Source organism: Notolepis coatsorum (assembly GCF_963971535.1).
Source record: "Notolepis coatsorum genome assembly, chromosome: 1".
In the NCBI taxonomy this organism is placed as follows: domain Eukaryota; kingdom Metazoa; phylum Chordata; class Actinopteri; order Aulopiformes; family Paralepididae; genus Notolepis; species Notolepis coatsorum.
In genome coordinates, this window is record NC_140165.1 from 190,178,830 (window position 1) to 190,206,750 (window position 27,921).

A 27,921-nucleotide genomic window follows, 5' to 3' on the forward strand; every position below is an offset into this window, starting at 1 on the left:
ATGAAGGACGTCTTCTACATCATGAAGGACGTCTTGTCTTCTGCATCATGAAGGACGTCTTCTCTTCTACATCATGAAGGACGTCTTGTCTTCTACATCATGAAGGACGTCTTCTCTTCTACATCATGAAGGACGTCTTGTCTTCTGCATCATGAAGGACGTCTTCTCTTCTACATCATGAAGGACGTCTTCTCTTCTGCATCATGAAGGACGTCTTCTCTTCTGCATCATGAAGGACGTCTTCTCTTCTACATCATGAAGGACGTCTTCTCTTCTGCATCATGAAGGACGTCTTCTCTTCTGCATCATGAAGGACGTCTTCTCTTCTGCATCATGAAGGACGTCTTCTCTTCTGCATCATGAAGGACGTCTTCTCTTCTGCATCATGAAGGACGTCTTCTCTTCTACATCATGAAGGACGTCTTCTCTTCTACATCATGAAGGACGTCTTCTCTTCTACATCATGAAGGACGTCTTCTCTTCTACATCATGAAGGACGTCTTCTCTTCTGCATCATGAAGGACGTCTTCTCTTCTGCATCATGAAGGACGTCTTCTCTTCTGCATCATGAAGGACGTCTTGTCTTCTACATCATGAAGGACGTCTTCTCTTCTGCATCATGAAGGACGTCTTCTCTTCTGCATCATGAAGGACGTCTTCTCTTCTACATCATGAAGGACGTCTTCTCTTCTACATCATGAAGGACGTCTTCTCTTCTACATCATGAAGGACGTCTTCTCTTCTACATCATGAAGGACGTCTTCTCTTCTACATCATGAAGGACGTCTTCTCTTCTACATCATGAAGGACGTCTTCTCTTCTACATCATGAAGGACGTCTTGTCTTCTACATCATGAAGGACGTCTTCTCTTCTACATCATGAAGGACGTCTTCTCTTCTACATCATGAAGGACGTCTTCTCTTCTACATCATGAAGGACGTCTTCTCTTCTACATCATGAAGGACGTCTTCTCTTCTACATCATGAAGGACGTCTTCTCTTCTGCATCATGAAGGACGTCTTCTCTTCTACATCATGAAGGACGTCTTCTCTTCTACATCATGAAGGACGTCTTCTCTTCTTCATCACGGAACGCTGCGAACCCAGTTTTACACACAAGAGTCCGATATGAATATGAATATCTCTTTCATCCATTAAAAAAGCCAAAGGGTGCGGTTATGACGGCTATAAATGACACGACAAAGCGGTGTGATGGTGAAGCAGAATAGGCGTGTGTTTTCTTTAATGTTTGGGCCACACGCATCATTGTAATGTTGGAACACGCTGTGAAGTATGTGCTTCTTACATAATGAGTGGCGTGTCACGGGGTGTGAGCGCGGACAAACAGGACCATCCAGAAGTGACGTCTCGATGTACAACAGACGCTCGTCCGGCTGAGACGTCTCCTAGAACGGTCTGTAGCGAAGCCCCGTCTCACACCTCAAACTGGATGCTTTGTTTGTCGGAGACATCTGTGTGTGACAAAGATACTGACAGGGGTGCACTTTACTCGAGTATTATTAGGTTTGTATACTTGTACTTTTACTCGATTACATTTCAGAAGAAAAAAAACATACTTTTTACTCCTTACATTTAAAATGCAGACCTACAAAGTACAAAGTACAAACCTCGCAGGTCCAACTATTTTAATTAGTATATTTGTTTCTCTGGCCGAACTAACGTTAACAAGGTTATTAATCCTGCGGCCGCGCTTTATTTAAAAACAGCCAATCAAATCCCCTTCAATGGAAAATGAACCCGCCCCTACCCATTGCTGATTGGTCCTTGTGCAAGACTAGAAAGCGGGGATCTTTGATTAAACACCTGCTATCAGAAGAATAGACAGTCAGAAAAAAAGTTTTTACTTTTACTTTTTAGTACTTACATGTAAGTAAGTACATTTAAAAGTAGAAACCTTATGACTTTTACTCAAGTGTGTTTTTAGCCATACTTTCACTTAAGTATCATTTCTGGGTACTTTTTACACCCCTGTTGATTTGTGTACTTATTTGTGTATTTATTTTTCTATGGTAGCTTATATTAAAGGGGGACATATTATGTATCTTTTCAACCATTTTGTTTGACTTCCTTGAATCTGTGGAATTATGTTTTTAAGTGAAGTCTAAATCTAATTGTAATTATTTGATTCCAGCACCTCTTTATCTCCTGTATTGAATATGCCACACCAACTTTTATATTAATAATTTCCTTCCCTGCCTGGCTCCCCCACACACATGAGGAGAAAACTATTTACAATATAGGCAATAAAATATAAAAATAAACAATGTAAACAACATAAGCAGTGCTGGAGGGTCTAGCCACGTCCAAACAAAGACAAAGAGGCCAAACACAGTTTCCACAACATGTCTCCGCGGAGCTAATGATGCTAATGATGGAGCATCGCCGTCGGTTGTGTGATAGTAAAGGGTTAACCTTCTGTATTGTCACAGTGAAAGGGTTAACCGGCTGTCGTGTGGCAGTGTAAGGGTTAAAGGGAAATAGCTTTTTCTTGTATGTTGGTCAGTGGTGGAAAATAACTAAGTATTTTTACTCAAGTAGTGTTCTTCGAGCTACTTGTACTTGTACTTGTAAATAACTATGTACAGATACCGAGACATTTTTTGTCACTCCATGTTACCTGCTACCTGTTACTGCACAATGTTGTTTCTTCTTTTGATTCTATTATATGTACCACTGTATTGCACATCGTTGCGGGCAAGACCACCCGCATTTCATTGTATACCTGTATGCCGTGACAATTAAAACTCTTGACTTGACTTGACTTGACTTGTACTTTATGTGAGTATTTTCATTTGAGGGAACTTTATACTTTTACTCCACTACATTTCAAAGGAAATATTGTACTTTTTACTCCACTACATTTATCTGAACCCATCAGTTACTAGTTACTTTGAAGAAAATGATTTTGCATAGAAAACATAATATATATACAAAATAAAATAATTTATACTTATTATTTATATTTATATATAAAAAATTTACTCCCAGCCCTTTTTTGAGGGCACTCCATCCACCCCCCCCCCCTCTTCGGGGGACAACTTTATTATTTATTATACATTTTAACTATTTACAGTGCTAAATCAAATAAAAAGGGTAGTAAAATAAGAAAAATAGTGATATTTCAATGACAATGACAAACAAATTACAACTAAGGACAATGAAGGACAACAGCGAATACACATGACAAGGTAGAGGGGGGGGGGGGGGCAGAGAGGGGAGTAAGTAAAGTAGCGGGTGAGGAGGGGGATTGAGAGAAGGGTGGGTTGTGGAGTGGACGGCTCACAGGTCAATCTCGCCTAGATTATCCACAAGCAATTCCCAGATGTTATTAAATTGTGAGACTTCGATGTGATCCACGGTTGAGATTGTTTCCTGTGATATGTAATCTGAGAGAAGGCCCAACCATTGCCCAGTATTCACGTTTTGTCTTGTCTTCCAGTTTAAGGGGATAGTTTTCTCTGCGACAGCTAGAGAAACGAGCAGGGGTTTGGTGTTCTGGACTAATAAATGTTTAGCAGTAGTATCCCCAAGTAGGCAGAGGGAGGGGGAGAGAGGAATGCTGCAGCTCATGACCCGGGATAGTGTATTGATGACGGAATTCCAGAAGTCTTGAACAGGTAGGCAGAGCCAGGTGGCATGGAAACAGTTGTCTGGGGTGTTGAGGGTGCAATGGGAGCATACATCTGTGCTTGCAAATCCCATTTGAAACATCCTGTGCTGTGTGATATGTACTCTGTGTAACACCTCATATTGGATTAATTGAAGGTTAGTATTGTTAGTCATTGTGAATGTGTTGGTGCAAATTAGTTCCCAGGGTACGGCATTGGGAGAGAAAGCCAAGTCAAATCAAATCAAATCAAATCAAATTTATTTATAAGGCCCGACAACACACGTTAATGTCCCCATGGGCCGTACAAGTCTTCTTTAAACAAGTCAAAAAGAAAACATAACAATAAGTCAAGAACAGAACAAGAACACCATAAGGTCCAAAATATTTTAGATTAATGCAAATAAATGAAAGAATGCAAGCACTCCCAGACATACCCCACGCGAAGGTAAGGAAAAACTCACTAAAACCTAACGATAGGGAAAAAAGCTCCACAGGCAGTGTGGAGGAGAGAAACCTTAGAAGGGCCATTCAAGGGGGGATCTCCCTTCTTAGATGTTGGTGATAGTAGTGTTGCAGACGGACAGTTGGTAAGCATGCACTCAAGTGTGTAGTGAAACACAGATGAGTGCATGCAATAGCAACTGAACATTTTGAAAGATTAAAGATAGAGCTGAGGGGTGCTCCAGTAGCACACCATGTTACCGCGCTGCGTCACGGATCTGGTTGACTCCGAGTTCGATTCCCGGACTCGCCGCCATTTGCCGAATGTCTCCCCCTGCTCTCTCTCCCGTTTCACCCTACAACTGTCGGTCATGCTTGACCAGAAAAGCGATAAACGCTAAAAAATAAAGTTTAAAAAAAAAAGATAGAGCTGATAGCGATAGCAACTGAACATTTTGAAAGATTAAAGATGGAGCCAGTCCTGTTCCCATTTAGTGAAGGGGAGATGGAATGTAGTGTCTGCGCTTGCCAGTATTTTGTATATTTTTTAAGAATATTTTCTTCTGTGATGTTATTTTATTCATTGCTAATATAATTGGAGGTGGTTCAAGATCATTCTGTGCAGTGTTCATTTTAGATTTCAAAATGGATTTCAGCTGTAGAAATAGGAAGTGTTGGTCTGTCCCAATGCCGTATCCTTCAGTCAAATCTTGATAAGTGATTAGGCTGTTGTCTGTGAAGATGTGGTGAAGATGAGTAATGCCTTTTTGTTTCCAAGCTGGGAAGTATGTGGGTGATTTGCCGAGTTGAAAGTCAGGGTTGTGCCAGATTGGTGTGTATTTACAGGGGGTTAGTGTTACCAGTCATTTTGTTGGCTTTCCACCAGGCTGTCAGAGTTGTGGAAATGACTGTATTCCTAAAACAACAGTGATGTTTTACGCTTCTGCTAAGGAATGGCAGATCTTGTGGTGAGATTTCCATGCACACGTCCTTCTCAATGTCTTCCCAGGGGTTGTATTGTTGGGTAGGGTGAATCCATTTGTAATTAATATTGTATATTAATTGGTTGGCCAGATAGTAGTTGAGAAAGTTAGGTGCTTCAAGTCCTCCTTGGTTTTTGTTTTTTTGAAGGGTGGTTAAATTAATTCTTGCTTTTTTATTCTTCCAGTAAAAGTTTTTATTATTTATAGTTAATAAAATTATGAAGATTATATACTTTCACATTTGAAGCCTGTCAACTTCAAGAGGACGTAATCAGAGCAGCATAACTGGACCACATACCACTTTAACATAACCTTTAATCAGAGCAGCATAACTGGACCACATACCACTTTAACATCACCTTTAATCAGAGCAGCATAACTGGACCACACACCACTTTAACATCACCTTTAATCAGAGCAGCATAACTGGACCACATACCACTTTAACATAACCTTTAATCAGAGCAGCATAACTGGACCACATACCACTTTAACACAACCTTTAATCAGAGCAGCATAACTGGACCACATACCACTTTAACATAACCTTTAATCAGAGCAGCATAACTGGACCACATACCACTTTAATATAACCTTTAATCAGAGCAGCATAACTGGACCACATACCACTTTAACACAACCTTTAATCAGAGCAGCATAACTGGACCACATACCACTTTAACATCACCTTTAATCAGAGCAGCATAACTGGACCACATACCACTTTAACATAAGCTTTAATCAGAGCAGCATAACTGGACCACATACCACTTTAACACAACCTTTAATCAGAGCAGCATAACTGGACCACATACCACTTTAACATAAGCTTTAATCAGAGCAGCATAACTGGACCACATACCACTTTAACACAACCTTTAATCAGAGCAGCATAACTGGACCACATACCACTTTAACACAACCTTTAATCAGAGCAGCATACCTGGACCACATACCACTTTAACATAACCTTTAATTAGAGCAGCATAACTGGACCACATACCACTTTAACATAACCTTTAATCAGAGCAGTATAACTGGACCACATACCACTTTAACATAAGCTTTAATCAGAGCAGCATAACTGGACCACATACCACTTTAACATAACCTTTAATCAGAGCAGCATAACTGGACCACATACCACTTTAACACAACCTTTAATCAGAGCAGCATAACTGGACCACATACCACTTTAACATCACCTTTAATCAGAGCAGCATAACTGGACCACATACCACTTTAACATCACCTTTAATCAGAGCAGCATAACTGGACCACACACCACTTTAACATAACCTTTAATCAGAGCAGCATAACTGGACCACATACCACTTTAACATAACCTTTAATCAGAGCAGCATAACTGGACCACATACCACTTTAACATCACCTTTAATCAGAGCAGCATAACTGACCCACATACCACTTTAACACAACCTTTAATCAGAGCAGCATAACTGGACCACATACCACTTTAACACAACCTTTAATCAGAGCAGCATAACTGACCCACATACCACTTTAACACAACCTTTAATCAGAGCAGTATAACTGGACCACATACCACTTTAACATCACCTTTAATCAGAGCAGCATAACTGGACCACACACCACTTTAACATCACCTTTAATCAGAGCAGCATAACTGGACCACATACCACTTTAACATAACCTTTAATCAGAGCAGCATAACTGGACCACATACCACTTTAACATCACCTTTAATCAGAGCAGCATAACTGGACCACATACCACTTTAACATCACCTTCAATCAGAGCAGCATCACTGGACCACATACCACTTTAACACAGCCTAGAGGTCAATGGATACACAAACGTCATGTAGAATGTGTACTTTTACTTTAGATACTTAAGTATATGTCACAAATGTATCAGTACTAAATACCTATATGTCCCTATGCCATAAATGTCATGTATGTTGTGTATGTCATAAATGTCTATATGAATTGAAAATGGGGGACCCTGATGGAAACAAGACAAACGTCTTTCTCAGGTCTGCATCCCCTTAACAATTGTGTGTATTGAGCCGTACTGTATTGTACCCATTCTGCAATCTGTTAAATAAAGTTTTCATCAGGGGTGTAAAAAGTACCCAGAAATTATACTTAAGTGAAAGTATGGGTACCATCTCAAAATCTGACTCAAGTAAAAGTCAAAAGTATCTGGCTAAAAACACACTTGAGTAAAAGTCAAAAAGTCCTACTTTTAAATGTACTTAAGGGGAGACACTACAGGTGAATAGGGTAAAAAAATTAACTAATAGATATCACAATGAAACTTCCCCAGTTGATTACTTATATAAAGACAAGACTTTTTTGTATTACAAGTTTTCTGAAATTGTATGTTTAAATATGCAAATGAGGCATTATCTACTTAAATATGCACTAATTTACATATAATTCCAGGACAGAAATCTGAACATTGAATAAAGCCATTTTCAAAATTATAGTTTCATTTTGTTGACATATTAGAGCCAAAGGTTATTACAGAGGGGATTTTGGATATCTCTTTTTATCACTCCATAAATCAGAAAATTCTCCATTCAGTCCATTTTTATGGTAAAATTCCATATTTTGCCATGTTTTTTTGAATAAAATGTGATATAAATCAGGGTATGAATGCGATATCAACAAACCCTTCTGTAAATACCTTCAGAACATAGATATGAATAGAACTGGAAGGTTTGGTGTATGTGAGTGCTACTGAAGTGGAGATTTCTGGCTCAGAGTATGAGGAAAAACTCTTAAAACTAATTTTTGGGAAAACGCCTTCAAAGTTCTGTATTGTAAAATGCCATACTTTTTTTTTTAAACAGATATTTACAAACACAATACCTAATCAAACCATTAGTAATAGACAACCTAAACACATGCCTGATAACTGAATAATAATAATAATGTTATTGAACTGAACAGAACTACACACAGGCTACAAACAGTGTAGTACAGTGTAGTACCCCCTAATAGGCAAAAAATATTTGAATAGATATCACTATGAAACTTTCCCAGTTTGTTATGTACATATAAACTAAGAAAAAATATATTGCAAGTTTTCAGAATTTTATGTTTATATATGCAAATGAGGCACTTCCCCATTAAATATGTGCACATTTATGGATGCAATAAGGCAAACTGAAGTAAAATAAACAACTAAATGTGTGTTATTGATGTTTTATTGTCACTAGTTTCATAGAAGACATGTTTAGGAAGCAAAATATAACAAAATCTCAAAATCAACAAAAAAAGTATATTTGCCTATTCACCTGCAGTGTCTCGCCTTAAGTACTAAAAAGTAAAAGTACATTAAAAAAAAAAAGGGATACACCTGGGGTCTCAAACTCAATCCATCGTGGGCCAAGTTTTCATTTTAACTATACATTGCACCAGGTGAGTTAGTTGAAGAGGTGAGCCAATTAGTGAAATCATCAGCTGGTGTTTAGGCAAGGCTGGAATGAAACCAAGCATACACTCTGCCCACAATGGAATGTGTTCTGCGATAGACAATGCTGAAATGAAAGAACAGAGGACAATTTTTTTGCATAAAATTATTTAATGCACTTCTCCATTGAAGGTAAACTAACATGGACGGCATTCACATCACAGCATGAATATATCACAATATTAACCACAGCATACTGGATTATCCTGAATAATATCACAATATTAAAGGCAGAATACTGGAGTACCCTGAATAATATCACAATATTAAAGACAGAATACTGGAGTACCCTGAATAATATCACAATATTAAAGACAGAATACTGGAGTACCCTGAATAATATCACAATATTAAAGACAGAATACTGGAGTACCCTGAATAATATCACAATATTAACCACAGCATAATGCGGATCTGACTGTCTATTCTTCTGATAGCAGGTGTTTAATCAAAGATCCCCGCTTTCTAGTGTTGCACAAGGACCAATCAGCATGGGGTGTGGGCGGGTTCATTTTCCATTGATGGGGATTTGATTGGCTGTTTACCTGTGGTAGCAGGATTAATAACCTTAATGTTAGTTCGGCCAGATAAACAATTAAAATGGTTGGACCTGCGAGATTTGTACTTTGTACTTTGTAGGTCTGCATTTTAAATGTAAGGAGTAAAAAGTATGTTTTTTCCCCCTGAAATGTAATGGAGTAAAAGTACAAAGTATACAAACCTAATAATACTCGAGTAAAGTACAAATCCCCCAAAACAGTACTTAAGTATTGTAACGAAGTACAATTACTCAAGTACTTTACACCCCTGGTTTTCATTCATTCATTCATTCATTCATTCATTCATTCATTCAAGTACATTCAATAGCAAATACATATCTACTTTTACTTAAGTAGAATTTGAATGGAGGACTTTTACTTTTACCAGAGTACTCGTTTATCTGAGTATTTCTACTTTTACAAACTGAACAGACTGTAAACTGCTTTGGATAAAAGAGAAATATAAATGCAGCCATTGACCTTTGCCAGAGGAGGGTGTCCTCAGAAGTAATGGGACGAGAGAAAGCTCTTCTCAGAACAAAAGGAATCTTGAAATACAAATAAATCTATTTCTAGGAAAACCGAATCAGTGTTTTTAAAATATAAATTCTGCTCAACGCGAACAGTACAGTGTTTTTGGAAATATCAATTCCCGTCAAGGCACGGGTATAAACATCGGTTCCAAAATACCAAACCGATGTTTCAAAATACCTGCGCCTTGACGGGATTTGATAAAAAACACTGTACTGTTTGCTTTGAACAGAAATTAAATGATTCACGCGTCAGAAATGCTGATATACTTGACGTGTTTGTTTTGTTTTGCAGATATGGCCTGGCGTACAACAATGAGCATGTGTGTTCCCTGGGCGTGTGGTGAGTTTCGTTAGAGAGGAGCAGCCGACGCTGACAGCTTGTCATCTCAGTCATAACACTAGCGTTCTGTTTCCAGGGGTGGAAAGTAACTAAGTACTTTTACCCAAATACTGTACTTAAAAGAACACCCCAACATTTTGGGAAATTTGCTTACCGTCTTCTCCAGAGAGAGACATTAGCACAATGAATGGAAGCGGACATGAAGCTAATTTCCCAAAATGTTGCCGTTGGAGCTACTTGTACTTTACGTGAGTATTTTCATTTTAGGGAACTTTATACTTTTACTCCACTACATTTCAAAGGAAATATTGTACTTTTTAATTTATGAAGATTATATTATATACCTTCACATTTGAAGCCTGTCGACTTCAAGAGGACGTGATCACATCTGGACCACACACCACTTTAACACAACCTTTACTCAGAGCAGCATAACTGGACCACATACCACTTTAACATAACCTTTAATCAGAGCAGCATAACTGGACCACATACCACTTTAACATAACCTTTAATCAGAGCAGCATAACTGGACCACGTACCACTTTAACATAACCTTTAATCAGAGCAGCATAACTGGACCACACACCACTTTAACACAACCTTTAATCAGAGCAGCATAACTCGACCACATACCACTTTAACATCACCTTTAATCAGAGCAGCATAACTGGACCACATACCACTTTAACATAACCTTTAATCAGAGCAGCGTAACTGGACCACATACCACTTTAACATAACCTTTAATCAGAGCAGCGTAACTGGACCACATACCACTTTAACATAACCTTTAATCAGAGCAGCATAACTGGACCACATACCACTTTAACATAACCTTTAATCAGAGCAGCATAACTCGACCACATACCACTTTAACATAACCTTTAATCAGAGCAGCATAACTGGACCACATACCACTTTAACATAACCTTTAATCAGAGCAGCATAACTCGACCACATACCACTTTAACATAACCTTTAATCAGAGCAGCATAACTGGACCACATACCACTTTAACATAACCTTTAATCAGAGCAGCATAACTGGACCACATACCACTTTAACATAACCTTTAATCAGAGCAGCATAACTGGACCACATACCACTTTAACATCACCTTTAATCAGAGCAGCGTAACTGGACCACATACCACTTTAACACAACCTTTAATCAGAGCAGCATAACTGGACCACGTACCACTTTAACATAACCTTTAATCAGAGCAGCATAACTGGACCACACACCACTTTAACACAACCTTTAATCAGAGCAGCATAACTGGACCACATACCACTTTAACATCACCTTTAATCAGTGCAGCATAACTGGACTACATACCACTTTAACATCACCTTTAATCAGAGCAGCATAACTGGACCACATACCACTTTAACATAACCTTTAATCAGAGCAGCGTAACTGGACCACATACCACTTTAACATAACCTTTAATCAGAGCAGCGTAACTGGACCACATACCACTTTAACATAACCTTTAATCAGAGCAGCATAACTGGACCACATACCACTTTAACATAACCTTTAATCAGAGCAGCATAACTCGACCACATACCACTTTAACATAACCTTTAATCAGAGCAGCATAACTGGACCACATACCACTTTAACATAACCTTTAATCAGAGCAGCATAACTCGACCACATACCACTTTAACATAACCTTTAATCAGAGCAGCATAACTGGACCACATACCACTTTAACATAACCTTTAATCAGAGCAGCATAACTGGACCACACACCACTTTAACATTACCTTTAATCAGAGCAGCATAACTGGACCACATACCACTTTAACATAACCTTTAATCAGAGCAGCGTAACTGGACCACACACCACTTTAACATAACCTTTAATCAGAGCAGCATAACTGGACCACACACCACTTTAACATAACCTTTAATCAGAGCAGCGTAACTGGACCACATACCACTTTAACACAACCTTTAGAGGTCACTGGATCACGGGTTGAACTCTCCCAAGCACTGGAATACACAAACATAATGTAGAATGTGTACTTTTACTTTAGATACTTAAGTACATTCAATAGCAAATACTTCTCTACTTTTACTTAAGTAGAATTTGAATGGAGGACTTTTACTTTTACCAGAGTACTCAGGGGGCGACAGTGGCTCAGGAGGTAGAGCAGTCGTCTGGTAATCCGGAGGTTCCTGGTTCGATTCCCGCTCCTCCCGGGCAGCGCGTCGAAGTGTCCTTGAGCGAGACACTTAACCCCTAACTGCTCCCGATGAGCAGGTCGGCACCTCGCATGGTCGCCTCCGCCGTCGGTGTGTGAACGTGTGAGTGAACGGGTGAATGTGAGGAACTAATTGTAAAGTGCTTTGGATAAAAGAGATATATATATATAAATGCAGCCATTTACTCACTTATATGGGTATTTCTACTTTTACTTACGTAAAGGAACTGTGTACTTGTGTGTTTCCAGGGGCGGCGGGAACTACTGCAGAGAGAACGACAGCGACACCAGGGATTGTTGCAGACTCCCCACCATCAGGTGACTGGTGCCGTACAGCCCTAACCATAACCCGAACCCGTACGCCTGAATACTTTTACCAACGGATTTCCAGTTCCGCGTTCACGTTCTGCGCTCTGATTGGCCACTGAGGTTTCTGGTCGCGCCAATCGTGTGACGGCTGTTTCTTTCACTGGTTAAGCTTAGGCACTCTTTCGAAGTTGGTTAAGGTTAGAGTTTGTCTTAGAGCATGGCGATAGAACGCCTGCCCTGATTCCAAACTCTAACCTTAACCAACTTCGAAAGAGTCGCCTAAGCTTAACCAGTGATAAACTAGGCGTTAGGTAGTTTGCTGCTGTTAGAGCCGGAAATGGGCACGTCACGCGATTGGGCGCACATGTCACATGACCAGAAACGTCAGTGGCCAATCAGATCGCAGAACGCGGACCTGGAAATCCGTTGGTAAAAGAATAGACGCAACCCGTACACACCTACACCCCTAACCCTAACCCGTACACACCTACTCCTAGTGTTCTCTCCTTTCAATCCGCTTGAGTGGAGAGTTAAAAGGTCAATTGAAACCCCCCCCTAAGCCAGTGGTTCCCAAACCTTTTCAATCAGGCCCCACTTGGGTAGTTGGAAATATTTTCGAGTCCAACCGAAACCGGCCCTCATTTATCAACGTTGCGTACACACAGATATGTGCGTAACCCGTGCGTACGATCATTTCTAAGCAAAGTGTGGGACTTATCAATTTGAACTTGTGCTTGACTTTGTGCGTATATCTACGCACAGCTCGGAGCATGCGTAGCTAGCTGGCGCCCGGTGGCGTGAATACTTTCGACAACAAATGTTTGTTTCCGCGTGCGAGTTTTGCGCTCTGATTGGCCAGGTCATGTGACATGTGCGCCAATCGTGGGACAGCAAGTTCTGCGCCTATTTCCGGCGCCTGCAAACTACCTGGCATTCTATCGCCATGCTCTAAGACAAACTCTAACCTTAATCAACTTCGAAAGAGTGCCTAAGCTTAACCAGTGTAGACACTTGCGGTCCCACGATTGGGCGTACATGTCACATGTCACATGACCAGAAATGACCTGGCCAATCAGAGACGCGGAAACAAACATTTGTCGTCTAAAGTATTCAGGCCGCCCGGTGGTAGAATATGTTTACAACGCGGAAATAAGCACTGACTGCGCTCCACGTAACTCAACTCGTTATTATTTTGCGCATAGATTGCAGAAATACGGGAACGTTTTGATTATATTTAAAAGGCTTTGCCATTGTTAAACATAATAAGTGGAACCCCGAAGCTGTAAGCAGTATACAAGTCATATGAACACCCACGATATAGTGTTCTTCCCCCTTCCTATAAGAAAGAATAAAAAACGCATTGCAACGAGAACAGAGGTTATTTGCAATAAATGTGTCTTAAATTAATGAAAAGGATACATGCTCTGGATACAGAGCATATATCGTGTGGGTGATATGACTTGTATTCTGCTTACAGAATTCCACGTATTTAGTTTTACAATGTCAAAGCCTTTTAATATAAATCAAAACTTTCCCGTATTTCTGCAATCTATGCGCAAAATAATAACGAGTTGAGTTCTAACAAAGAACGTATTACATGCTGGGTAGGCTGATAGAGTAAACTATGATATGAATATGAATATGATATGATATAAAGTAGGGATGTCCGATATTATCGGCCGATATCGGCATTAAAATGTGATATGGGAAAATATCGGTATCGGTTTTCAATTTTCAATTTTTTTATTTATTTTTTTTACATTTCTATAACCTTTATTTATCCAGGCAAGCAAGTAAGAACAAATTCTGATTTTATTTATTGTCAAAAGTATGCATAATGTTGTGTTAATTCCACAACAAGAGATATGTAATGTTAATTACCTGAAATTATTCCGTTTTTTGGGGGGGGGAAACCCTGCATATATCGGTATCGGTTGATATCGGTATTGGAAATTAAGAGTTGGACAATATCGGTATATCGGTATCGGTAAAAAAGCCAATATCGAGCATCCCTAATATAAAGGTATACTGGTCCGTCCGCGAGGATGGTGAGGAGTCGGATAGCCATTAAATGCCATTTGAGAATATAGGCTATTAATGCAAAGCGACGGCATATAGCCTATACATATTATTTAATGTTTTCATAAGCGTAAAGATACAACAGCTAGATTAATGATCAAGTTAGTTTACTGTATGCAGGCTTCGCAGGGCTGTGTGTTATTAAATATGCGCAAGTTACTGTTGCATAATGTAGGCTATGGCTGCTATTATATGTAATTCATATAGGCTACCTAATACCGACAACAAAATAGATTGTATGCCTCTACAAATCATATTATACCCGGTAGCCAATCGAACAGAACGAATAAAGGCATTCATATTCCAGCATGGTTATAATGACACACCAACGCCAAACAGTGTTTCGAACGGTTTTTATTAGTATTTTGAGCTGTCCAAGCAGAATTGCAGCAATGGTCTTAGGGAGTCGTTGATATCTGACATCACTGTGTACAAGTCCGCCAGCCTGTTATTTATCCCATAACACGGTTTGTGTCTTCTTGGTTCCGTGAACAATCTCGCTCGTGGAGTTTCTCATAGTTCGCTCGGGTCAGTCCATTATTTCACATCCCATGGGGGGTGTTTCATAACCATATATGGATAATCATGCACGAGCATTGACGGTAGAACAAAGAGGTATTTATCAACACGGAGGAGCGTAGGACCCGTGTACGCACGGTTGATAAATCCCAATATTTCTGTGCGTACACACATTCTAAATTCTGTGCTTACGTACGAATATAGAACACTTTCTAAGAATTGTTGTGTGAGGGCCCTCCCCGCCTAGATGTAGGCTAGAATACATTTTAGGCTACAAACGTGCCATTTCCTCTACTACTGACAAGACGAGATTAACATAACAAGACACAAAGAACAAAGACACAATTATAGTTTTATTGGAAAATGAACAAAAGCTTTACCAAAATGAACAAGAGCATTACACGTGCAGAGGTTCATGCTATCTCCCTCCCTGAGGCAATGCTGCTGACTGACTGACTGACTGACTGACTGACTGACTGACTGACTGACTGACTGACTGACTGACTGACTGACTGACTGACTGACTGACTGACTGACTGACTGACTGACTGACTGACTGACTGAAGGACTGACTGACTGACTGACTGACTGACTGACTGACTGACTGACTGACTGACTGACACATGACTGACTGACTGACTGACTGACTGACTGACTGACTGACTGACTGACTGACTGGCTGACTGACTGACTGACTGACTGACTGACTGACTGACTGACTGAAGGACTGACTGACTGACTGACTGACTGACTGACTGACTGAAGGACTGACTGACTGACTGACTGACTGACTGACTGACTGACACATGACTGACTGACTGACTGACTGACTGACTGACTGACTGACTGACTGACTGACTGACTGACTGACTGAAGGACTGACTGACTGACTGACTGACTGACTGACTGACTGACTGACTGACTGACTGACTGACTGACTGAAGGACTGACTGACTGACTGACTGACTGACTGACTGACTGACTGACTGACTGACTGACTGACTGACTGACTGACTGACTGACTGACTGACTGACTGACTGAAGGACTGACTGACTGACTGACTGACTGACTGACTGACTGACTGACTGACTGACTGAAGGACTGACTGACTGACTGACTGACTGACTGACTGACTGACTGACTGACTGACTGACTGACTGACTGACTGACTGAAGGACTGACTGAAGGACTGACTGACTGGCTGACTGACTGACTGACTGACTGACTGACTGACTGACTGACTGACTGACTGACTGACTGACTGACTGACTGTCAGTGTGAGTGGCGCGGCGCGGGTCTGGTTTGACGACAGTGTTGTTTTAACACTTCTGTCTAATCTTCTGACGTCTAGCTCCAGTGGAACCAGCGCTCCAGAGAACTCCCTCTTCACCGCCACCATCAGCGCCGGGTCCTTCCTCTGTGAGTCTCCACCTTACTAAACACACACATACATACATACAACACATACAGCAACTTGCAATGGGCCTGGTCTACAAGATACACTACACCACACAGGTACCCATGTTGCCATGTACATGTCAAAATACTTCCCAAAGGTCAGTGAATACCACGATCACAACACCAGAGGGAGCTCCACAAATCATGTTAAACCCAGATTCGGCTCAAACAAGGGACTAAACACGTTTCGCAATTATGCCACAACAATGTGGAACGCCCTGCCCAAAGCTGTAAAGGAATGTGAATCACTACCCACATTCAAAACCACTCTCAAAGAACACCTACGGGAGACTGCAATTTGAAACTGGCCCCTGTAAATGTCCTAACACAACCCCCCCCAATGTACAGTAAATGACCAAGTATGGTCTTGTCAATATTCCAATGTACAGTTTTGCTTGTTCAGTTGTACAGTGTGCCCCCCCCCCCACCCCACCCACCCAAACACCTCCAATGCAATCTGTTAATAAAGTTTTCAATCAATCAATCAATACATCACCAAGTTACTAAACACACACATCACCAAGTTACTAAACACATCACCAAGTTACTAAACACATCACCAAGTTACTAAACACATCACCAAGTTACTAAACACATACATCACCAAGTTACTAAACACATACATCACCAAGTTACTAAACACATCACCAAGTTACTAAACACACCACATCACCAAGTTACTAAACACATCACCAAGTTACTAAACACATCACCAAGCTACTAAACACATCACCAAGTTACTAAACACATCACCAAGCTACTAAACACATCACCAAGTTACTAAACACATCACCAAGTTACTAAACACATCACCAAGTTACTAAACACATCACCAAGCTACTAAACACATCACCAAGTTACTAAACACATCACCAAGTTACTAAACACATCACCAAGTTACTAAACACATCACCAAGCTACTAAACACATCACCAAGTTACTAAACACATCACCAAGCTACTAAACACATCACCAAGTTACTAAACACACACATCACCAAGTTACTAAACACATCACCAAGTTACTAAACACACCACATCACCAAGTTACTAAACACATCACCAAGCTACTAAACACATCACCAAGCTACTAAACACATCACCAAGTTACTAAACACATCACCAAGTTACTAAACACATCACCAAGTTACTAAACACATCACCAAGTTACTAAACACATACATCACCAAGTTACTAAACACATCACCAAGTTACTAAACACATCACCAAGCTACTAAACACATCACCAAGTTACTAAACACATCACCAAGCTACTAAACACATCACCAAGTTACTAAACACACACATCACCAAGTTACTAAACACATCACCAAGTTACTAAACACATCACCAAGTTACTAAACACACCACATCACCAAGTTACTAAACACATCACCAAGCTACTAAACACATCACCAAGCTACTAAACACATCACCAAGCTACTAAACACATCACCAAGTTACTAAACACATCACCAAGTTACTAAACACATACATCACCAAGTTACTAAACACATCACCAAGTTACTAAACACATACATCACCAAGTTACTAAACACATCACCAAGTTACTAAACACATACATCACCAAGTTACTAAACACATTTACTAAACACATCACCAAGTTACTAAACACATCACCAAGTTACTAAACACATCACCAAGTTACTAAACACATCACCAAGCTACTAAACACACACATCACCATAACATAAGATGATCCTTTATTGATCCCCGGGTGTCCTAGCAGGAGGGGGGGGGGGTATGGGCAGGGTAATAGTAGAAAGACATAAATATATAAAGTATTTCTCTCTCTATATAAACATGTATATAAAATCGATGTTCTTTGATGAACACACTGTACCAATGTTACTTACTGACACAATGTCTTCCTAGAGACGTACAGGGTTTAAAATGGAGGTGTGTGTGTGTGTGATGCGTTGTCTCTCTCCTCCTCTAGTCCTGGTGTTCAGTGTCTTCCACCACGCCCACGTCCTGGAGAGACACGCCCCCCACGCCATGCTCACCTTGTCTCTCTTCTCCTCCTCTAGTCCTGGTGTTCAGTGTCTTCCACCACGCCCACGTCCTGGAGAGACACGCCCCCCACGGCATGCTCACCTTGTCTCTCTTCTCCTCCTCTAGTCCTGGTGTTCAGTGTCTTCCACCACGCCCATGTCCTGGAGAGACATGCCCCCCACGCCATGCTCACCTTGTCTCTCTTCTCCTCCTCTAGTCCTGGTGTTCAGTGTCTTCCACCACGCCCATGTCCTGGAGAGACACACGGCCCACGCCATGCTCAGCCGGGTGGCCATGGTGTTCGGGGTCGTCTCCGCCCTGGCGGCCTTCATGGCCGGGAACTGCAACGTGAGTCTGGTCCCGCACTAGGCCCCGCCTCCTTAATCCTTTCACTACCTGGTCCCGCGCTAGGCCCCGCCTCCTTAATCCTTTCACTACCTGGTCCCGCACTAGGCCCCGCCTCCTTAACCCTTTCACTACCTGGTCCTGCGCTAGGCCCCGCCTCCAAGCGGCTTCTTAACCCTTTCACTACCACACTACAGACGGTTAACCCTTTCACTGCCACACTACAGACGGTTAACCCTTTCACTACCACACTACAGAAGGTTAACCCTTTCACTACCACACTACAGGTTAACCTTTCACTACCACACTACAGAAGGTTAACCTTTCACTACCACACTACAGAAGGTTAACCCTTTCACTACCACACTACATAAGGTTAACCCTTTCACTACCACACTACAGAAGGTTAACCTTTCACTGCCACACTACAGGTTAACCTTTCACTACCACACTACAGAAGGTTAACCTTTCACTACCACACTACAGAAGGTTAACCTTTCACTACCACACTACAGAAGGTTAACCTTTCACTACCACACTACAGAAGGTTAACCTTTCACTACCACACTACAGAAGGTTAACCTTTCACTACCACACTACAGGAGGTTAACCTTTCACTACCACACTACAGGTTAACCTTTCACTACCACACTACAGAAGGTTAACCTTTCACTACCACACTACAGAAGGTTAACCTTTCACTACCACACTACAGAAGGTTAACCCTTTCACTACCACACTACAGAAGGTTAACCTTTCACTGCCACACTACAGAAGGTTAACCTTTCACTACCACACTACAGAAGGTTATCCTTTCACTACCACACTACAGACGGTTAACCTTTCACTACCACACTACAGAAGGTTAACCTTTTCAACCGGAAAAAATGTGCCGGAAAGTTTGGTCTCTTACATATCTCGATGTGATATATCAAGAAATATCTACAGCAAGAATTCTGGGTCTCAACGAATCCAAAATGTCAATGTGGGTAGAAGTGGTGGAGAGAATAAAAGCTAGCTTATAATGGTAGTGTCTGGTTAGGAGTGAGGGATAATGGAGGTACTATCCAAGGAGGGGTCCGGGGGGGGGGGGGTTCGAGCTGGAGCATATGTGTGTAGGGTTTTAGAAAATAGGTATTAGGGGTATGTCCTATATAAGCATTTGTATAATTGTTAATTTCGCTGGATATACACTGTATACGGTTAAAATATTATTATAGACTTTTTTTTTGTCTTGTTTCTGTACTTGCATGTAATTTTAACCACCTTGACTGTTAGTTTCATTATGCATTATGTGTTGAGTACTGACTTTTAATAATTTTTGTTTTGCAATAATAAAAAAAAAAAAGAAAAAAAAAGGTTAACCCTTTCACTACCACACTACAGGTTAACCTTTCACTACCACACTACAGAAGGTTAACGCTTTCACTACCACACTACAGAAGGTTAACCTTTCACTACCACACTACAGAAGGTTAACCTTTCACTACCACACTACAGAAGGTTAACCTTTCACTACCACACTACAGAAGGTTAACCCTTTCACTACCACACTACAGAAGGTTAACCTTTCACTACCACACTACAGAAGGTTAACCCTTTCACTACCACACTACAGAAGGTTAACCTTTCACTACCACACTACAGAAGGTTAACCCTTTCACTACCACACTACAGAAGGTTAACCTTTCACTACCACACTACAGACGGTTTACCCTTTCACTACCACACTACAGAAGGTTAACCCTTTCACTACCACACTACAGAAGGTTAACCTTTCACTACCACACTACAGACGGTTAACCCTTTCACTACCACACTACAGACGGTTAACCTTTCACTACCACACTACAGAAGGTTAACCCTTTCACTACCACACTACAGAAGGTTAATCCTTTCACTATCACTACAGAAGGTTAACCTTTCACTACCACACTACAGAAGGTTAACCTTTCACTACCACACTACAGAAGGTTAACCTTTCACTACCACACTACAGAAGGTTAACCTTTCACTACCACACTACAGAAGGTTAACCCTTTCCAGTAGTAGTAACAACAGCAGTGCTGGGTGACCAGTAGTAGTAACAACAGCAGTGCTGGGTGACGCAGTCAAATTAAGAGCCCAATTGAACTCTTCGTTTGATTTTTTATTTGCGGGATGTCTGTCCGATATAGTATTTTTTACACGGGCAGAATAGTAAATATATTATGCGTGTGGAACTACACGTTACTAGCGATCTGGTCTTCGTCTTTGTTCCCGGTGTGGGAGTCGTGGAGTGTGTTTGTTTTGACCATGTGGCTGCATGCTGCTCGACACGGGGAGCCTCCATGAATGAAAGGCTCTGGCCTTGAACACGAGTCCGCTCTGACCAGGCGGTCCTTCAGGCTGGTCCGCTCTGACCAGGCGGTCCTTCAGGCTGGTCCGCTCTGACCAGGCGGTCCTTCAGGCTGGTCCGCTCTGACCAGGCGGTCCTTCAGGCTGGTCCGCTCTGACCAGGCGGTCCTTCAGGCTGGTCCGCTCTGACCAGGCGGTCCTTCAGGTTGGTCAGCTCTGACCAGGCGGTCCTTCAGGCTGGTCCGCTCTGACCAGGCGGTCCTTCAGGTTGGTCAGCTCTGACCAGGCGGTCCTTCAGGTTGGTCCGCTCTGACCAGGCGGTCCTTCAGGCTGGTCCGCTCTGACCAGGCGGTCCTTCAGGCTGGTCCGCTCTGACCAGGCGGTCCTTCAGGCTGGTCCGCTCTGACCAGGCGGTCCTTCAGGCTGGTCCGCTCTGACCAGGCGGTCCTTCAGGTTGGTCAGCTCTGACCAGGCGGTCCTTCAGGCTGGTCCGCTCTGACCAGGCGGTCCTTCAGGTTGGTCAGCTCTGACCAGGCGGTCCTTCAGGTTGGTCCGCTCTGACCAGGCAGTCCTTCAGGCTAGTAGCCCTTTTCTGCGTACAGCGCGGAGGGTGTTGGAAGCGGTCATTTAAGGTTCTATCTGATGATAGAATGTGCCAGTGTTTCCTGACTGTGGACTTGATAACGGAACTAAATGGATCATAAGTAAGGACATAATTAATGGTGCCTGGTGTTCTGTTTCTCTCTTTCTTACGGAACAGTTCTTTTCTTTCAACTTGGTTTACAGTCAGTGGCCATGGCGGAGTTAAGACACTGCTTTTGGGCCCTTTTCACAGAATCTTCCCAACATACTCTCACTTTGGGAGTGGAACTCCTCCTGACTCAGGAGTCCTGAGAGCCACAGATATGTCTGAGTCTGTATAGTTGACTGACAGGCAGGCTTCTCTGTAAAGGCACCGGCTGGTGACTAGAGAACTGTAGGAGATTGTTTTTATCCGTTGGTTTTCTGTAGATGCAATTAGGTTATTAACTTTAGTTAGTTTTACGTCTAGGAAGTGAACGGCTTCTCGGCTCTTTTCCATACTGAAAGTGATGGATTCTACACAAGAGTTCAAATAGGACAAGAACGATGACAGTTCTACCTCGTTCCCCGACCAGACCATGAAAATATCATCGATAAATCGAGCAAAGTACTTGATATGGGGTCTATATACAGTATTGTTGTAAATGAAGTCCTCTTCGAACGTTCCCATAAATAAACACGCATTATGCGCCCGCGGACGGGGATCCCATAGCAGAACCATATTCCTGTTGGTTATAGGTATTTTCAAACATAAACACATTTCTGTCAAGTGTAGATCTCATGCCTGTCTGTCCTCCCAGCTGCTGGTCTCTCATGCTGGTCTCTCATGCTGGTCTCTCCTCTAGAAAAGTCCGTCTGGAGACATTTGAGTGTAGCACCCGGTCTGGAACAGGGTTTACTGCACTCTCGATACTGCCACCTAGCAGGATCTGGCCGGTACTGCACCTTCGGAGTCCCAGTATGCCTTTTAACGGCAACATACAGGTCCCTGACATTGAATAGGATAAAAAAAAGAAAAAAAAAAAAAAAAAAGGGAAAACGATCCAAAAAACATACGTTAACCGTTGACGCCCAATAACGTATATATACGTGAATGGCCCCGAAAGTGTTAAGTGTAAATCTCATGCCTGTCTCTCTCTCCTCCCTCTCTCTCTCCTCCCTGTCTCTCTCTCTCTCCTCCATGTCTCTCCTCCCTGTCTCTCTCTCTCTCCTCCCTCTCTCTCTCCTCCCTCTCTCTCTCTCTCCTCCCTCTCTCTCTCTCCTCCCTGTCTCTCTCTCTCCTCATCCCTCTCTCTCCTCCCCCTCTCTCTCTCTCCTCCCTCTCTCCTCCCTGTCTCTCTCTCTCCTCTCCTCCCTCTCTCTCCTCTCTCTCTCTCCTCTCTCTCCTCCCTCTCTCTCTCTCCTCTCCTCCCTCTCTCTCTGTCTCTCTCTCTCTCCTCCCTGTCTCTCTCTCCTCCCTGTCTCTCTCTCTCCTCCTCCCTCTCTCTCCCCCCTCTCTCTCTCTCTCCTCCCTGTCTCTCTCTCTCCTCCTCCCTCTCTCTCTCCCCCCTCTCTTTCTCTCCTCCCTGTCTCTCTCTCCTCCCTGTCTCTCTCTCTCTCTCCTCCCTCCCTCTCTTCTCCCTCTCTCTCTCCTCATCCCTCTCTCTCTCCCTCTCTCCTCATCCCTCTCTCTCCCCCCTCTCTCTCTCTCTCCTCCCTGTCTCTCTCTCTCCCACCTCTCTCTCTCTCTCCTCCCTGTCTCTCTCTCTCCCCCCTCTCTCTCTCTCTCTCCCTCTCTCTCTCTCTCTCTCCTCTCTCTCTCTCCCCCCTCTCTCTCTCTCTCTCCCTCTCTCTCTCTCTCCTCATCCCTCTCTCTCTCCCTCCCCCAGCCGGCCGCCGTGCAGCTGCTTCACTACCTGGGCGCTGCCGTCAGCTTCCTGTGCATCTGTTTCTACACCACGCTGCTCACCTCCCTGACGGCCAAGTGTGCGTTAACGGGGTACGAGCGCTTCCTGTACCCGGGCCGCGTCGCCTCCACCGTGCTGCAGGTCCTCGTCACCATCAGCTGTATCCTTCCTGCCCCCTTAACCCTTTCACTGCCACACCACAGCCGGTTAACCCTCTCACTGCCACACCACAGCCGGTTAACCCTCTCACTGTGACAATACAGAAGGTTAGCCCTTTACTGTCACACAACCGACGGCGATGCTCCATCATTAGCGCCGCATCCGCACCCTCCCCTTCCTGCCCTGTAACCCTCCCCTTCCTGCCCTGTAACCCTCCCCTTCCTGTAACCCTCCCCTTCCTGTAACCCTCCCCTTCCTGCCCTGTAACCCTCCCCTTCCTGTAACCCTCCCCTTCCTGTAACCCTCCCCTTCCTGTAACCCTCCCCTTCCTGTAACCCTCCCCTTCCTGCCCTGTAACCCTCCCCTTCCTGTAACCCTCCCCTTCCTGTAACCCTCCCCTTCCTGCCCTGTAACCCTCCCCTTCCTGCCCTGTAACCCTCCCCTTCCTGTAACCCTCCCCTTCCTGCCCTGTAACCCTCCCCTTCCTGTAACCCTCTCCTTCCTGCCCTGTAACCCTCCCCTTCCTGTAACCCTCCCCTTCCTGTAACCCTCCCCTTCCTGCCCTGTAACCCTCCCCTTCCTGTAACCCTCCCCTTCCTGTAACCCTCCCCTTCCTGTAACCCTCCCCTTCCTGTAACCCTGCCCTTCCTGCCCTGTAACCCTCCCCTTCCTGTAACCCTCCCCTTCCTGTAACCCTCCCCTTCCTGCCCTGTAACCCTCCCCTTCCTGTAACCCTCCCCTTCCTGTAACCCTCCCCTTCCTGTAACCCTCCCCTTCCTGCTGAATGTGAATGTGAATTTTTCTCTTTTATAATAAGCATGACATCACGGCGGGTTAGACTACTTTCAGCCAATCAGAGTTACATCCAAAACATTGTCTCTACCAATGAGATGTCTTCAAAACAGAACAAGAGTTGTGCTTTTTCTGGGTTTCTTCCTCTCTGCCTCCATGTCTATAAATGGGCGTGTTGTCTGCAGCCCAGGGGGTCTGCTGTCTGTGGCTTCTGCTGGCTTCTCCCCCCATGAGAGGATGATTCCTCAGAATCATTTCTTGTGTAACATTTGAATTATAAAACATTTCTAAGGTGTATATTTAGTGTAATGAATTATATATATCCAGAATTAAAACAATGTATTCGTTACCTATAGTTCAATACCAGACATTCTATATAAGATAACACAAAACTAGGGATGTCCGATATTATCGGCCTACCGATATTATCGGCCAATATCGGCATTAAAATGTGATATCGGAAAATATTGGTATTGGTTTTCATTTTTTTTTTTAAATGTTGATTTTTTATTTATTTTTTTACATTTCTATAACCTTTATTTACCCAGGCAAGCAAGTAAGAACAAATTCTGATTTTATTTATTGTCAAAAGTATGCATAATGTTGTGTTAATTCCACAACAAGAGATATGTAATGTTAATTACCTGAAATTATTAAAAAAATTGGGGGGGGAAACCCTGCATATATCGGTATCGGTTGATATCGGTTGATATCGGAAATTAAAAGTTGGACAATATCGGTATATCGGTATCAGTAAAAAAGACAATATCGAGCATCCCTACACAAAATCTGTATTTACCAGACTGAACCTTATTCATACTGAGATTTCCATACTATATATATAAACATTTTAACAGAGAAGTAGAAGAACATGTTCTATTATCTTCATAGACAGTTGAAATTCTAATGACATTCAAATATCCCTTTTTATCTAATAAGTCAGATTAATGTGATATAGTTGTGAGCCTTTGTCCAATATTCACAGTATGCTTTAAACTCTGTAAAGTACTGAGCTTATAACTAGAGAATACCTGTTTAACACCCTGTTCAATTGTCTACACCAGATATGTAATATATATGGAAGAGAGAATCACCTATGGTGATTCTAATGATATTCTAATGATATTCACCTAATGATATTCAAATGTACCCTTTTTTAAGTTGACAAGGATATTCTTTGTTATAGAGACACACTCAGATGCGACGCTTGCACCCCTGGAATGTGTTACTGTTTACACAAAAGAACAGTTGTCCTGGTGGGGGTTTTACGACGTCCTGTAAAGCGATCTAAAGTCTTATCTGGTTTTCCCATCTATCACTAACTGTCTCCCAAAAGTCCTCATCAGCACCACCTTTTAAACAATAAACAATAAACAGACGGTTAACCCCTTCACGACCACACTACGTGAGGTTAACCCCTTCACGACCACACTACATGAGGTTAACCCCTTCACGACCACACTACATGAGGTTAAGCTCCTTGACCCCTGCCCCCTCCAGACACTGTGCTGTTTCCTCAGAAGGACGACTGGTACAAACACCTGTCCGCCGTGGTGGAGTGGGTCCTCAGCGTCAACCTGGAGCTGTTCGAGCTCAGCTTCGCCGCGGAGTTCTGCTGCTTCTCCTCCTCCATGCTGTCCAACCTGCTGGCCCGGCGCGAGGAGGCGAAGCCCCTGATGATGACCTCCTGACCTCCTGACCTGCTGGCCCGGCGCGAGGAGGCGAAGCCCCTGATGATCAGGCTGTCCTGAGACATGAGGACGACTCGAGCTGTCCTGAGACATGAGGACGACTCGAGCTGTCCTGAGACATGAGGACGACTCGAGCTGTCCTGAGACATGAGGAAGACTCGAGCTGTCCTCCTGAGACATGAGGAGGACTTACCACCGTATCTGGACATGTAATTGGGACCAATGTTGTTTTCAATACCTGCTGCTGCTCGGTTTGGAGTTCCCCCGGGGTGTGGGTCGTTAAAGGTGTGGGTCGTTAAAGGTGTGGGTTCTTCGCGTGGGGATGTGTTTAATTATGTCGTCAACTTGCATTTTGACCCCAAAGAAAACGACCGGAAATCCACTGTATATTGAGAGAGACCATATTATTGTATAGATGTAATTTATTGAACAAAATGTACTTATTTTTGTTGAATTGGGCTGTGTGTTGTTTTGTTATCAACCTCGGGCTTGGATAACAAAAACAGCTTAAAGGGTTATTGCTTCAGAGCACTCGTCTTAAACCCACTCACTGTCTCGGAGACGGAGTCACGGAGCGGCCTGTGAGTCACCGCCACACGGTGATCCTCCAGCAGAACCACCGTTAACGTCTCCACGGCCTTCTATAATGTAGCCCACTTGCAACGTTTCTACTTCTATACAGTTTTGTACTTTTTATATGACTCTCAGGGATTTATGTGCAATAATACCGTAGTATCGACAACGAACGAGCAAAGACATTTATGAAAAGCCAAAGCGACGGTACGGTCCTATTTGTGGGAACAAAAGATCAGGTGACCTGATTGTTGACGAGACGAAGCGTCACTGTGGCTAAATGTGTGATCGGACGATTTCATAATAAAAGGTAAAAGACCGATATGGTCTGTAATAAGCAATCTTGTTCTTTTGTGGCTGCGTTTCTTTTCAACCCCCGTCTCTCGGCAAAGGAACAAAACCCTACGATTGATTGATTGATTGATTTTGATTGTGGATTGGAGACATCATCCAAGGGATAAAAACATGATAAACTGCAAGCACTTATTTCCATCATGGTCCCTGGTATTAAAAAACAGGACATACATCAACATAAAACATTAAGATACAATATGCTATGATACTATGTTTGTGTCTCTACCTCTGGTTTCATGACTATGGTTGTTTTTTATATATTGAAAGTAATCTTGAAGGTAGCTTGGCACCTCCCCTTTTTAAATCCTATAGACGAGGCATATCTTTATCATGGATACTCTCTTGTTTCCACCCTGAGCCCCCCCCCCAGGACCAAGTGGGGCTGGTGTCCACCCTGAGCCCCCCCCCCAGGACCAAGTGGGGCTGGTGTCCACCCTGAGCCCCCCCCCCCAGGACCAAGTGGGGCTGGTCTAGGAGGTGGTGAGTACGAGTGGGGAGCTGCAGGACTATCCTAACTAGCTTGTTCTGGGCCGTTTGAAGTCTAGTTCTCAAGTTGCTGGGGGCACTGTCATGCCAGGACAAGCAAGCATAGTCAAAATGACACTGAACCAGTGCCCCTGCTAGTGCTCTTAAGAGCTTTCCTGTCCAGGTATTTCGACAGGCTTTCATAACG

At 42.8% G+C, this 27,921-nt stretch overlaps 1 protein-coding gene across 1 annotated transcript; it reads left to right on the top strand.

The window, feature by feature from the left end:
- LOC311223730 (transmembrane protein 150A) lies at nt 1–27,235 on the top strand (the record flags this gene model as incomplete). The annotated part of the gene is made up of 7 exons (XM_084308502.1): nt 1–35; nt 9,882–9,929; nt 12,398–12,466; nt 16,408–16,475; nt 18,747–18,877; nt 23,662–23,839; nt 26,131–27,235. 7 exons carry the CDS (start codon nt 1–3, stop codon nt 26,319–26,321), a joined length of 720 nt encoding a protein of 239 aa, XP_084164628.1. The 3' UTR covers nt 26,322–27,235.
- Nucleotides 27,236–27,921: the final 686 nt, after the last annotated feature.